Genomic DNA, 14,110 nt, shown 5'->3' with positions numbered 1-14,110 from the left:
CATGGCCGTAGATCTATTAGGTATTTCCATTACTGATTTTGCGAAATTACCTTGTCTTGTTTGGTTTCCTCGCATTCGATATGCAAAGTAGAGTGTTTAACTCGGGTGAAAGGCACCATTTCTGTCTCGGATTATTGGCGCTCTCACTGCGTTCGAGCGCCAAACTACCTCGACAGAAATGGGTGCCTTTCAACCCTTGGTTAACAATCTACTATTTTCGCGGTAGACTCCCAGAATCCCCAGACTGTAATGGATAGTGGTAGTGGCGCCTCCTACGCAGAGTTTTGCATAATATTCCCTATTGTTTCAGATTATTCCCTCTGTTCCTGTCAATAATGCTATTCTGCACCTACATTCTGCCCGACGTGAATAACGGCCCGCAGTGGAACCTGGTGGTGGAGGAGCACAGCCGCATCTGCGAGAAGAACATGTGGAAGAGCTTCCTCTTCATACATAACTACTTCGGCTTCGAAGAAATGGTATGCTTTCTGCTGAAGAACCCCTTTTCAGTACAAGTTTACAGGTATAAAACGGCTTTTGACACCTTGACCTAATATTGCGACGTGCAGGGCGTTATAGACAGTTTTTCCGCTTTAGTTTTGTAACATCGATAGCCCCGAGTCTGGCTGGTCGTGGTCGGGCTGGTAAGGGCGTGTTACGATTGTTAACCAAGGGATGAAAGACACTCATTTCTGCCGAGGTAGTTTGACCAATAGTCCAAGGCTGAAAGGATGCCTTTCAGCCGAGTTAAACACTCTCTACTTTTCATTTCGAATAGTAATACGAGGAAAGTAAAATGCAATTGGTTTTTATAAAAACATGACTGAATATAAATTTTCAAAGTATTTTTTTAACTTTCAATTAACAATTTAGGCAAAAGTATTCAAATATCAGAATAGAACTTTTATAACAAATCCATTTATACCCATATTTCAATTGATTATCGTAAAAAAAAACCTAAAGTAACCGTACATGGAACCTAATAAAGTGCTCTAGTGCAGAAACGTATCATTTTCTGCACACCTTCTAGAACCCTCTTTCAGAGCATGAGAAATTAAAAAAATAAAAATCCTATTCAAATAATATTAAATGAGAAAGAAATATTTCTATGTTATTCATACACCATTTTATACTTATTGAAAATTGCCAAAAACTGCTACATCCAACGAATCAACATTGACATTGCCAGGATTTACGCAGAAGAGAAATCAAAATACCCAGGTTCGATTCCAGGGAATCTTCATGTTCCGTATAGAAACTTATAAAAAATAAAACAAATATTGTAATAAGTACTTTGAGAATTAAGCCTAAGGTGATCGTAATGAAATCGTTCCGAGAATCGCGTTTGACGCCGGCCACCCAGATGTTTAAAAAATATTGTCCGTAATATCCGAGAAACGAGTATGCCACTTGCAATGCAAATTGTAATGCCAAATTATAATTTTAAATTATTAAATTAAAAATTCATTGCTTCGTTTAATTTTCGGCACTGGAGTGGTTTTTGAATACTGGGTACATATTACAAACGAATGCTACGCTGCTAATATTATTAAATTACTTTTACCGAGCTTATTTTAATTTAAACGTAGTAGGTACCTAAATTTGAATTTTGCGAAGACATTAACGTATAAAACATTTTTGCTTGAAGAAATGTCACTTGTCAATTTTGACACTGACATCGGTATCGTACCGCTGTGGCAAGTTATAAGTTTTATTCGAATACGGCTGCGTCATCACTCCTTACGCGTTTTTCAAATGAAAGCCTTATGAAATAGTAGCAACGCTGAAATTCCTTTGGCACCTACTTCGCAGTTAACTTAGTAGATTTCAATCACTAACGAATATCTTGAACTATAGACTGCTGCGGCTGATGCCGTAAACAATGAAATACACTCCTCCAATTCTCACGGGTATTACATAAATATCTCTATTACCGTGTCACCTATATTCAGATCTTAATTGAAGAACCTAGTTTAGCCGCTCGAAGCCTTGCTGATAAAAAATATTACAAGCTCTTTTAGAAATTTACTTTGCTGTGTTTTGATTCTAAATCTTATTTATAAATAATTCCTATTTATTATACCTAGTAGACTTCGTGTCTACAAACAATGCAAAGACTGAGTTTTTGTGTTTATTTTTGGACGTAATTATCCATAATATTTATATTCTTTCTCATCGTAACACAATTTACAATATTTTAGTAATTATTTTGGAAACCGTTTTTGCATTTAGGCGGTTAAGCTATCCATGACCATCAGTTATCGGAATATTGGAAGCAAAATTTAATGACAGTATAGTTCCTCTATCGATAAACCTAATTTTGAAATATTTGAGGTCTTGTATTTTTTTTTCCACGTTATTATCGAACGAGCAAAGCGAAGGGATGTTTTTAATTAAATCGATATTAGGTAAAACCGTAGTTGAGGGCATAATATTTTTTTAAGTTCTAATGTGAGTAGGAACAATCAAGGGGTGATGAAGCTAGAAGAATCAATAGCTATATGACTCTTGCTATACTGGACTACACGTTTGTAAGAAAATACGCGTGGTTATAGCGTAATGGATAAGATTCGAAACGCTCTTAAATATGAATCTGTGAAAAACGGCCGCCATCTTGTATTTATAAATTTTGTTGGGACCAATATCTGAAAATCCGAAAGGTCCTTTAACATAAATCCGTACTCGAAGTTACAAAAACGACAGCCATCTTGAATATTTATATGTTTTATTCATCGCATCGAAAATTGAAATGTAGACACTCACGTACCAAATCCTACAATCAGTATTATCCATTTGTAGTGCCTGACACACACGCACCAGATCGGCATGGACATGCAGCTGTACGTGGCCACGCTCCCACTACTGCTGGTGCTGTGGCGGTATCGGCCGCTGGGCTGGGCGCTCATCGCGGCCGTCGCCGTCGCCTCCACCGCGCTCCGCTGGCTCGCTATCTACTGGTACGACATCAGTATGTTCGTGTATTTCGGGATATCGTAAGTGTTATTCTTATTTTTCTTTTTTCTGCAGATATTCTGTATAAATAGGGCAAAAGGATACCACAATAACAACAAATAGGTAATTAAAATAAAGAAGGCACTAGACACAAAACGTGATTTGGGTTCTGTCAGTTTACTCATAGGCCAATTCGAATGTATTTATTAGTACCTACACTGACATACTGATATTTGAATCATGCTATTTAGTTATCGTGCGCTACGTTAAGTCAACTCAAGTTAACTAAGGTTAAAATGGGGCAAAAGCACGATTTGATTGTGTTTAAAGCTATGAATTCTAAGTTTTTTTATATCTCTATCACCCTTCCAATATGGAGTTACAGCCATGGAGAATGCTAAAACTTCGAATAGGTACTCGTATCAAAGTTTGCGGTGGGTTAGGTACATAAACATGCGAACGCACGAAGATAGATAGATAGATAGATAGATAAACACTTTATTCATTTCCACAACATACATGGTATTACAAAGAGAGATTTATTAAACATTCACATGCAGCTTAAATTAATAGAAAACCTATTAAAAACGTACTGCAAGACTAACCTAATAACCTAATGTAACCACATTATTCTTGCATACAACCTAGTAACATGCTAAGTTAGGTACTTACTGGAACTTATATTTACAATGTTATACAAAGTTTTATCGTTCAAATAGCCCTACAAAAATCCTGAAAGCATCTTAGTCTTCTCTCTTCTGTAGCTTCGATGATAAAACAAAATTATATTTATCCAAGCCGTAGGGCATGAATACAAATTTACATTTCATTTTCTCAGCAAACTTGAACAGTGTAAAAGGTAATCTGGCTCTATTAAATACTACTGTAAGTTGTTACAAAGTTTGGGCAAACAAAATTATGTTTGTGTGTGTCCTTGACTAGGTTAAATAAAGGACGAAGGTCTGGCTGTGGGTCCGGTCAACCATGTAATATTTGTATTGTACAATGTAAAATATATTTATGTACAATTAATTAGAGCATGTTAAACTTAAGTGACGTAGGTTCAGAGAGCCGTGTTTTTGAAGAACCGTACCGCTTTTTAGGGTTCCGTACCTCAAAAGGAAAAAAACGGAACCCTTATAGGATCACTCGTGCGTCTGTCTGTCTATCTGTCTGTCCGTCTGTCACAGCCTTTTTTCTCCGAAACTAATAGACCAATTTAGTTGAAATTTGGTACACATGTGTAAAATTGTGACCCAAAGACGGACATGTAACGTAAACAAATGAATTTTAAACATAGAGGCCACTTTTGGGGGGTAGATGAGAAAATTAAAAAATAAAGTTTTTTAAACTATATCGTGTTACATATCAAATGAAAGAGCTCATTATAAGAATCTCAAATGTATTTTTTTATAATTTTAGAATAAACAGTTTAGAAGTAATTCAAGAAAATAAGCAAAAATACCATTCCCCCCCTTTATCTCCGAAACTATTGGGTCTAAAATTTTGAAAAAAATACATAAAATAGGTCTTTACCTATAGATGACAGGAAAACCTATTAGAAATATGCAGTCAAGCGTGAGTCAGACTAATAACTTAGTTTTTGATCCGACCCCTACGGGTTTTTTAACCTTTTAACCGCCAGCAATTTTTGATCGAGCGTGCTCGTGTCGCCACCGACAGTAATTGTACCACGCAGAGTAAGGTTGGCATAGTTACGGGAGTTATAAATGTGCTGGAAAAACCAAGTCAGAACTTTGTCTTATTTATCAGACAGTGGCGGTTAAAGGGTTAAAGACAATTCACTCGCGTTTCACATATAAAAAATGCATTGTTAAAAATTGAGTAATGTACGGAACCCTTGAAACGCGAGTCCGACTGTCACTTGGCCGGTTTTTTAAATGTCAATACGATCGATTACTTTTTTTTTGTTAAAACTTACATTACAACAAATTAAAATTCAATAACATCATATTCACGGTCCTGAGCACGCACACCCATCTCACACTTAGAGAAGAACACGAACCTACGGGGCCTTAAGTTTTGTTATTATATAAATGTATATTATGAAGCTATTAATTGCTAATAATATTAATTGCTCATTTGGTAGGTACTTACCTAGTAGTTATAATAATTGTAATCATAATTCACATTGCAATGTACCTACTCTATCCATCCTAAAGACTTATTTATTAAACTTCTTCTACCTACCGAATATTTTTGAAAATATAATTTTATTTTCCTGCCCAAATAAAACTGCGCATGTATTGCGCGATATTAGATACTAGATACCCTAAAATTCCGACTTCCTAAAGCTGAACAAAATTTTTACCCGGCGGTTTTATTTTCAGAGTGCAGAAGTTATTAGACGCGGCCCGGTACTCCTACATCCTCCCCACGCACCGCGCCACCATCTATCTCATCGGAGTGTGTATGGCGTACTGCTTGCGAACAAAGAAATTCAACTTTAACCTTTCAAATGTAAGTTTCACCAGGGATGTTGCGAATATCCGCATCCGCATCCGCAACCGCGGAACTTCCGCATTATTATTTTTTTCAACATCCGCATCTGGATCCGCATCCGCATGAAATCGATGTCGAACAAGTCGGTACAGAAACGTCTTAGCGGCGGTGTATTAAGTGCTAGGTAATTTCGTCTTTACCTATAACGAAATCGTCTATTCCAGAAAAGTCGGCCACGTTACTGTTTATGAAATATAATGCACCGTCTATTATTCTTGTTCAAATACTTAACGTTTATTTTTTTTTATAAAAATTACCAAAAAATGTAATATTTGACGTTTTTTAAGTAACTTATCGTGACTTCCCCATCCGCATCCGCGGATGCGGGCCTTTAAATATCTGCATCCGCAGATGTCCAAAAATCTGCATCCGCAACATCCTCCCTGTTTCAGACTTCCTTGCCGGAGAGTGCATCATGCACTTCACTTAACTCTCATCTAATAAATTTAATTTTACCTTTTCGAATGAAGTTTAAGATCATCTCATTGGAGTACGAATGGCGTACGATCCTCCTAAGGCCCATCCATACAAATGAAAAATCCAGAATTTGCCATTGAAATCTGAACCTCTTCTTCTTTTCTTCTTCCTCGCGTTATCCCGGCATTTCGCCACGGCTCATGAGAGCCTGGGGTCCGCTTGTCAACTAATCCCATGATTTGACGTAGGCAACTAGTTTTTACGAAAGCGACTGCCATCTGACCTTCCAACCCAGAGGGTAAACTAGGCCTTATTGGGACTAGTCCGGTTTCCTCACGATGTTTTCCTTCACCGAAAAGCGACTGGTAAATATCAAATGATATTTCGTACATAAGTTCCGAAAAACTCATTGGTACGAGCCGGGATTTGAACCCGCGACCTCCAGATTGCAAGTCGCACGCTCTCACCGCTAGGCCACCAGCGCTTCCTCTAGGCCACCAGCGCTTCCTCATTGAAATCTGAACCTATAGTGTAGGAAATAGAGTTGATTTTGCGTTATTGGAAAATTTTACGAATTGCATAGAATTTAAATTTCATCGAACTAAAGGGGTACTATAGGTAGGACCGTGGGCCTTAGGAGGCTATTTCAGTAATTTTAACTTTGATATCGTTATTTCACGCCGATGGCTTTGGCATTATGGATTTTATTAGATAATTTTCAACGTTAACGTTAAGTGCAAACGTTAACGTTAGCTTCAAACTTTGGCCCATCGGCGGAAAGTCGCCAGCCTGTCGGTATTCTACAGGTTGCACTTCGGGGAGTGTGCTCAAGAGCTACACGAGCTCATTCCACCGTCCCCATTCTACCATCGGACTTTTAGACGCACGGCCGGTTTCCATCCTTACTTGGTAGATATTCCGCCAATTCGCACTAAGCGCTTTGCTTCTACTTTCCTTATGCGCACTGCCAAGGAATGGAATTCCTTGCCGGCGTCTATATTTCCGTGCTCTTATAACCCGGCAACCTTCAAATCAAGAGTGAACAGGCACCTTCTGGGCGAGCTCGCTCCATCGTAGGCCACGTCTACGCCTCGGCTAGTCTGTGGCCATGAGTAAACCCATGCATAATAAAAAAAAAAAAAAAAGTGTTCCGTACTTAAAACCGGGAACTTACTTTAAACTCGCGTGATATTTTATTAAGTTGATAATTTCATCTTTTGTAAGTATTTTAACAAGTTATATTGTTCTCTTTCTGACTGCATTATATGGTACACGGAACGGCAGGGACTAGAAAATGATACTGGCTAGCGGTCCTCCTACAAATATCAAACAGAACTGACGCAACGTTTTACCAATGTTAGTCAGTGCCAGAGGCATATTAATTAGTAATTGCCGCAAAATAGATCAATTTGGGTTTCCCGTGGATGCAGTCGACGACCGTTTAGCCTTAGGTTATTTTAGAAATAGCCGTAAACGTAACAAAAGCTCTTTTGCAGTTGCTCATTTTGGGTTGGTAGGCAAAAGCATACCTACATTCATTACATTTCATTCTAAATGAAATGAACAGTGAACGCGGGCACCTTATAATCTATTTATCTATTTATTAGCTACAATTTTACTTACTACACTAACTATACTTAGGTATTTAATATTAGAACATACGGAAAAATAAAAGAATTGTACCTAAGTACTTATTACTAGTTGTTCGCTCCGTAAGACATATGGATTAACGAAAGAGCTTGCAAATATCTACGTACCCAATAAGTTATGTTCAGAGCAGTTATTGATTAAATTAATTATGTCAAGTATACAGTTAAGTAGTACACTTAACACGACTGTTATTATTATGTGTTGCCTAGCTCTCTCTACGATTCAATACTTTTACAAAGGGGAAACATATATACAATGCCTACAGCCATTTCTGAAGGACAACGTTCAGTGAACCTTGAACGCAAACCCTTTTAATAAATAATTAGATACGCATTAAGACGAGATGCCAGTGAAACAAATCCTTAATAATGCTGCGAACTAGCTTTCTGCGTCTGTTCCACTCGCATTATTTATTAGCCGTCTCGGTGAGAAAACTACGAATCCAACTGTTTTGGATATAGGTTGGTTGTGTACCTATTGATCTAAGGCGAGACTCCAATAGGTAGAAGAGCCATTCGAACAAGTGAACAATTTACCAGAAAAGCAGCAGCAGGCAGTTCTAGGCAGTGTTGGCCGAAACGTTAATGCAATTTACCATTTTTGGCCATTAACCATTATAAATTGAACCGTAAACTGTAACCGTTAATGACACACCTCTGCAGAGACATGTCTTTTAAAAAAGAAGTGTAAATATGTAGTAAATTGTTTTGATGATTATTTCTCATGTTTAAATTCTATTGTTACATACCTACTGTCCGATTTCGAAAAACATTCAAAAGACACCAAGTTCTGTATATTGGATTGAATTAACACAATATTCAGGATTATAAGTACCTAATGAAAACCTTCACCTACTATGCTTACGAATTACTTATTCCGTAGGGATGCAGTATTGTGCATATTAAATATATTAAAAGGGTCACTCCCGTATTTTGTATGCAGTCACTATGCAGTATTATGATAATGAGCAAATTTCACTAGAAAGATTACTATGTTAATATAATATATAATTATACGCAGTAGCCCCATTTTGTGTCAGAATGCACTTAAATAATCATTAGCACGCACTTAAAATCTATGGTCCCCGTGTAGCAACACTTCGGTATATTCTTCTTAACACATCGTGTTATAAAAAAGCATGTTTTCAGACGCAAGTCCGTCTCCTCTGGCTGAGCTGCTTCGCGCTGGCCGCAGCGACCATTGTCAGCCCGTACCGGATGGGTATGGAAGGCTACCAGTATGATCACGCGCCCGCGGCAGTCTTCGCTGCCTTCTCTCCGATACTGTGGGGGATTTTCATGTGTATCATGCATTGGGCAATCTGCAATGACTATGCAGGTTAGTTTGAAATTTTATTTGTCCTGTATTCTCTCTGATAGGACGATAATCCAAAGGAAGTGGCGTTGGATCGGACACGTGCTACACAGGCCGGACAGCCATCTGGCTAAGCAGGGTCTCCGCTGGCAGTCGGCTGGCAGTAGATAGTCGGCGAGGCCTCGTACTACATGGAAGCGATCAGTTGAGAAGGAGGCTGGCTCAACTGGATTCGACTAGAAGTAGCTGGAAGTAGCCGCTCAATATCGCAACAAATGGAGGATTCTTCTTCGAGCCCTAACTCCCTAATAAGGGATAACAGGATTGCATCATCATTCTCTCTGATTGAGATAGACAAAAAAAGGGTCGTGTTTTATAAAGCTACAAGTTACAGGTTCGCTGTTTGCCTCCCTTTCCAACCGAACCAAACCCAGGTATTAAATACGAGATACGCAATGAGGAAGACAACTGTAACAACCCTACTCTCCTAAAACTCTAAATACGACCTATTTGATATTACTTTTTATTGATGCAAACTTTTCTCGATTTTTATTTATTTATTTATTTATTTATAGGTTCACCAACAGTTATTACATTGAAGCTTACATCTATACAAACAATGACAACATGCTGAATGTATAACTAATTACTGGTAAACACCACATGGCCCACACCACATTTTCAGGGGCTTTATCACGTAAACTTTCCTTTATTTTGGATATACTTATTTACTCTTTGCAATTTAGTCTTTCGACTAATATCAATATCACATCTATTATCATATAGTCAAGAAACATATATCCGAAAATGAAATATATAGATCCAGTTATTCTTCGATGCCCGTGGCCTTAAAGGTAGGCTAAATTTAGTCTAAAATTAATGTTTATTCATTCTGTTCCAGGCATAGGAACCGCATTCGTCGAATGGCGAGTGTTCAAGTTCTTTAACAAAATTGCATACGGCGTTTACTTAACGCAATTCCCGATATTCTTTTATAATGTCGGCATCCAGAGGCATTCGGAGCACTACACTCCTTTATTACTGGTAAGACTTCAGAATAACATACAGTATTTAGTTCGCCTTCAAAGGTACAGTCCACGTCAATTATATGTTTACATTTTTCGCCTTGTTACAAAGGAGTAAAGGTAAATATCATTGACGTCGACAGTGTAACGAAGAGCGCATTTGAAAAACAAGTAACTAGAGTCTTTGTAGAAAGAGAAGTATAATGTATTAGTTCCCATATATTCCACGACTCTTCTCTTTCCGCATTCCTAGCTCTACCGTAGAGGTATTATTTCCTCGCTATCCTCTTTTTCCCCTTTTCTATATAATCGAATACTGCCCGTGTGTTACGAGTTAAAATTGGATCTACGCGGAATTCCTAAAGTGTTTTGCTTTTTTAGATTGGCTATTGGCTAATACTGTTTTCACATACGGCCCCATACATCTCGAGTCGAATGATAATCCGTAAGACTCATCCTTCAAGTCTCTTTTGGTTGAGCTTAATTAAAAAAAAATGTTTTAACAGTATATTTCGAGGGGTGGGCGGCAAACCCGATGAGTCGATATATTTTTTTATTCAAATAAGAACTCTACGCACGTCACATATAGTTCTAATTTGAATGAAAAAATATTTCGACTCATCGGGTTTGACCGCCTACCCCTCGATTTATAAGTTTATAACTAAATTACCCATTCATTTCATTAAAAATAATTACTATACACTTAAAAGTCGTACGTCACAAATTATTAATTACATTTCTAAATAAGTTAATGTGCCAAACCTTCAAAAAGTATTTACACCTTTCGAAATGAAATGAAATTTAATTAAATGCTTTATTTGAAAATTTTACGTGACACGTGACAGCTACTCCGCTCCTTTATATGAAAATGAACTGTCAAAGGAACCATCATTCAACAAGAGAGGTAAAGTACGAATTATCTCAGATGATTTTTTCGAGTTCGGGTGCTTACTTACGTCGGGGCTATTAGCAGTAAGCATTGAAACCACTGCATAAAGGAAACAATATCTTTTTCACCACACCAGCTCGGAAAGGCTTACTTTGCACTTCAAAAACTGATAGCAAAGTTGCATTTTATTCACATGTGAGGCAAAGTAATCAAATGCAAATTTTGAGTTGTTTTCTTAAGTTTGCTGGTAGAATTGACTTTTCAATGATGATTTAGGATGATAAATATTTAATAACATTCATTTGGATTTGATTTTGTTTGATATTTTACATTTAATATCTGCTTCGGGTTGGTGTGGTGAAAAATTTTGTGTTTCACTCGGGGGCAAATTTTGTTTAACAACTTTGCGCCCTTGTAAAACAAATAACTATTGTTTAACAGATTAGGGTCCGAGCCCGAAAAATTCACCTGAGATTATTCATACTATATACAAAGTTATTATTTATTTTCAGTTCCATGTGCCGGAGATGCTGGCCGTACTGGTGACGTCCATCATCGCCACTGTAGCCATTGAGATGCCTTTCAACAAAGTTTATAGGATATATTTCGGTAAGATATTTTACATAGCATAATGAGGTAAACTGAACAGCATAATGAGGTAAACTGAACAGCATAATGAGGTAAACTGAACAGCATAATAAGGTAAACGCAACAGCATAATGAGGTAAACTGAACAGTGTTTTTCTTCTACTTATTACCTACACAACTTGCATGATGCTAAATAAAGTTTTTTTTACTATAGATATCGATAAAAAAATGTTTCTAACACTAGCTATGGATAGATTGCGTAGTCATTTGTTTCGCCGCGAAATTTCCGGGCTCTGCTTATAAGATTTGAGGAGTTCAGTTCCTCGTGGAAACCATCATAAGAACACGACCGTGACAAAAAAAATCTTGCTACCAACTTAATGTAGAAGATAAACCAAACCTAAAATACGCGACGCATATATTTGAGGAATTGACTCTATTCCTCACGGAACTGGAATTTGGCAAAAAATGGGCCAATCTCTAAGTATATACATTAAAAAAAAATCGAAAATGCCTGAGAAATGACGAAGTTCTGAGGGAAAAAAGATAAAAAGAAACAACAAAAAACCATAACAAATTATTTGAGAATCTCCTCCTTTTGGAATTTTGATGTCGGTTAAAAATACCTACACTAAAATTACAATTAATACAATTACCTATAGTCTATAGACCGACAAAAAATTGCAGAAATTAAAAAGTGGCAACATCGTAGTGCCGCCCCTTTCAAATCAATCTAAGAAAATAGGACGACACTACGATATTGCCACTTTTTAATTTCTTTTCGGGCTATAGGTACCATGAAGTTATGAATCTTGTATACCTAATACCTACCCTTCCTAAATACTAAACCTTCGTTTTATTTCTCACAGGTAAACCACAAACGAATAAGTTAAAGGACAAGTGAAAGGAAGAATATTACGTAGTTTGTAAGGACTCTGGACTAAAGAATTGTATTATACTTAGCTGTATCTAGACATCACCTAGGTTTAATTTATGTTAGTATTTTATATCGCATCGAATAAAGTGATTAAATAAAATAAGTTATTCGATAATTTATAAAATGTTTTATTGGTTCTGTGGGTCACTGTAGGAAGTACCTACAGTCTTGGAATGCTAATTTCTTGAAGTTTAAATTTGATACGACCGTAAAGTCGAAATGATATTTTAACATGATTTGCGCTAGACCATTTTATTATTTAACTTAATAAATAAGCCCTAAAAATATAATCCTCAGTCGGCAGTCGGGTAAGTAGTGGGCTTAACATAGTCAAAATAAAACTGCGTTTATTATTCATTCACAAAAATATATATCTCTGCAGTTTTTAAAACAAACGTTTCAACAACTTTCTCATACAAAGTCACATCAGTGATTCTTCCAATTACATATTTTATTCACAAGTATAATGAAACACGGATTAAGCAATATTAATTAAAGAAAAAAATATGCTACGTGACATAATTAATGACACAATCACAATCTAAGTATTTAGTTTTAATCGGCTTTTAATTATAGGTATATTTCCTAATGACAATTAATCTAACTAAATTACTTTAATCTATGACTAATCGAACCAGCGATGACAATGTTTACTAAGAATCTAATAGATAAATTTTACTACCTATACCTACCACACATACATTTATACATGAACTAATTTTACTACCTATACCTACCACACATGTACCTATAACATGTCTAACAAGTTTAATAACTAACAAAAATGGGCTATCGTTATTACAGATATAGATGCCCAATAGCCAGGTGTATAAATTGAGTACCTACTCTCGTAATCCAAGATTAGATATTGTATGTTTAAATACTACCTACATATTACATAATCCTAAACATCAGTCTTGAGAGATAATAAAATTTCTAAAAATACTTTTATAATAATCTCAAATCTGTATTGCCCTAAATATACAGTCAAAAACAAATCAAAGGTTGAAAATGAGGGCCTACCACAAACACCGAAAATCGAAATCTCGTTATCTGCCTGCAAATAGACGAACGAACTCAGTGGTTTGTGGTTCTACCTTGGTCGCAGTGTAAAATATTATAAAAGGTTACATACCATCGCCCACACTGTTAACTGAACTAAACCCTATTACAAGAGGCATAAGGTCCAGCGATGGACATCTAAGAGTATTGCTGTTTGTATCTAATCAACAATAAAATAAGTACATATTCAGTCTGACTGCATATTGAAGTTCTTGTAATACATACTTAAATCTAAAAATAAAATAATGTAATTTATATCCCAGGCATATGATTATTAATCACGTATATGCGAGTAACAGATATCCTATTTAAAATTATTTAATTATTTGAGAGATGTATAATATGTCTATTAATATTAGGTATCTCTCTCACCCTAGCGCTTAATATTCTCTTTACATCCTCAGCTAACTGCTTCGGAGCATTTATTCGATTAAATGAGTACTTAATCGAATAAATGCTTTAGTTGAGTAAATATAACGCATTTCCCAGATTTACAAATTGTGCTAGTAGGTATGCCATTCTGCCAGACGTTTTGCTTTACTCTGGCACTAAATATTATTATCGTTTATCAACTCTCGACGGCGAGCATGAAGGTTTCGCACGCAATAGAATCTCGCGCACGAAATAGACTGCCTAGTGCCTACCCTCTCTAATTAATACGTTTAGAAATAGATAGGTGGTCTATCTCCCGCCTCGGTAGATACGTCGTCGTCGTCATCGCGCCTACGGGTAGCCGGCAGACGCACGGCACCA

General features: G+C 36.6%; 1 protein-coding gene across 1 annotated transcript in view; it reads left to right on the top strand.

Annotated features, from left to right (window-relative positions):
* Positions 1-12,410, top strand: part of LOC134666598 (nose resistant to fluoxetine protein 6-like) — a 34,637-nt gene extending 22,227 nt beyond the window's left edge. The window contains exons 6-12 of the mRNA XM_063523811.1: positions 311-479; positions 2,800-2,993; positions 5,304-5,433; positions 8,691-8,880; positions 9,758-9,900; positions 11,283-11,379; positions 12,228-12,410. Coding sequence (XP_063379881.1) covers positions 311-479; positions 2,800-2,993; positions 5,304-5,433; positions 8,691-8,880; positions 9,758-9,900; positions 11,283-11,379; positions 12,228-12,262 — 958 coding nt within the window. The 3' untranslated portion in view covers positions 12,263-12,410. The remainder of the gene's footprint in view (positions 1-310; positions 480-2,799; positions 2,994-5,303; positions 5,434-8,690; positions 8,881-9,757; positions 9,901-11,282; positions 11,380-12,227) is intronic.
* Positions 12,411-14,110: the final 1,700 nt, after the last annotated feature.

This window comes from Cydia fagiglandana, chromosome 8 (genome assembly GCF_963556715.1).
Source record: "Cydia fagiglandana chromosome 8, ilCydFagi1.1, whole genome shotgun sequence".
NCBI lineage: Eukaryota > Metazoa > Arthropoda > Insecta > Lepidoptera > Tortricidae > Cydia > Cydia fagiglandana.
Note: the sequence above shows the minus strand (reverse complement) of the source record. Positions and strands in the feature narration are given on the sequence as shown.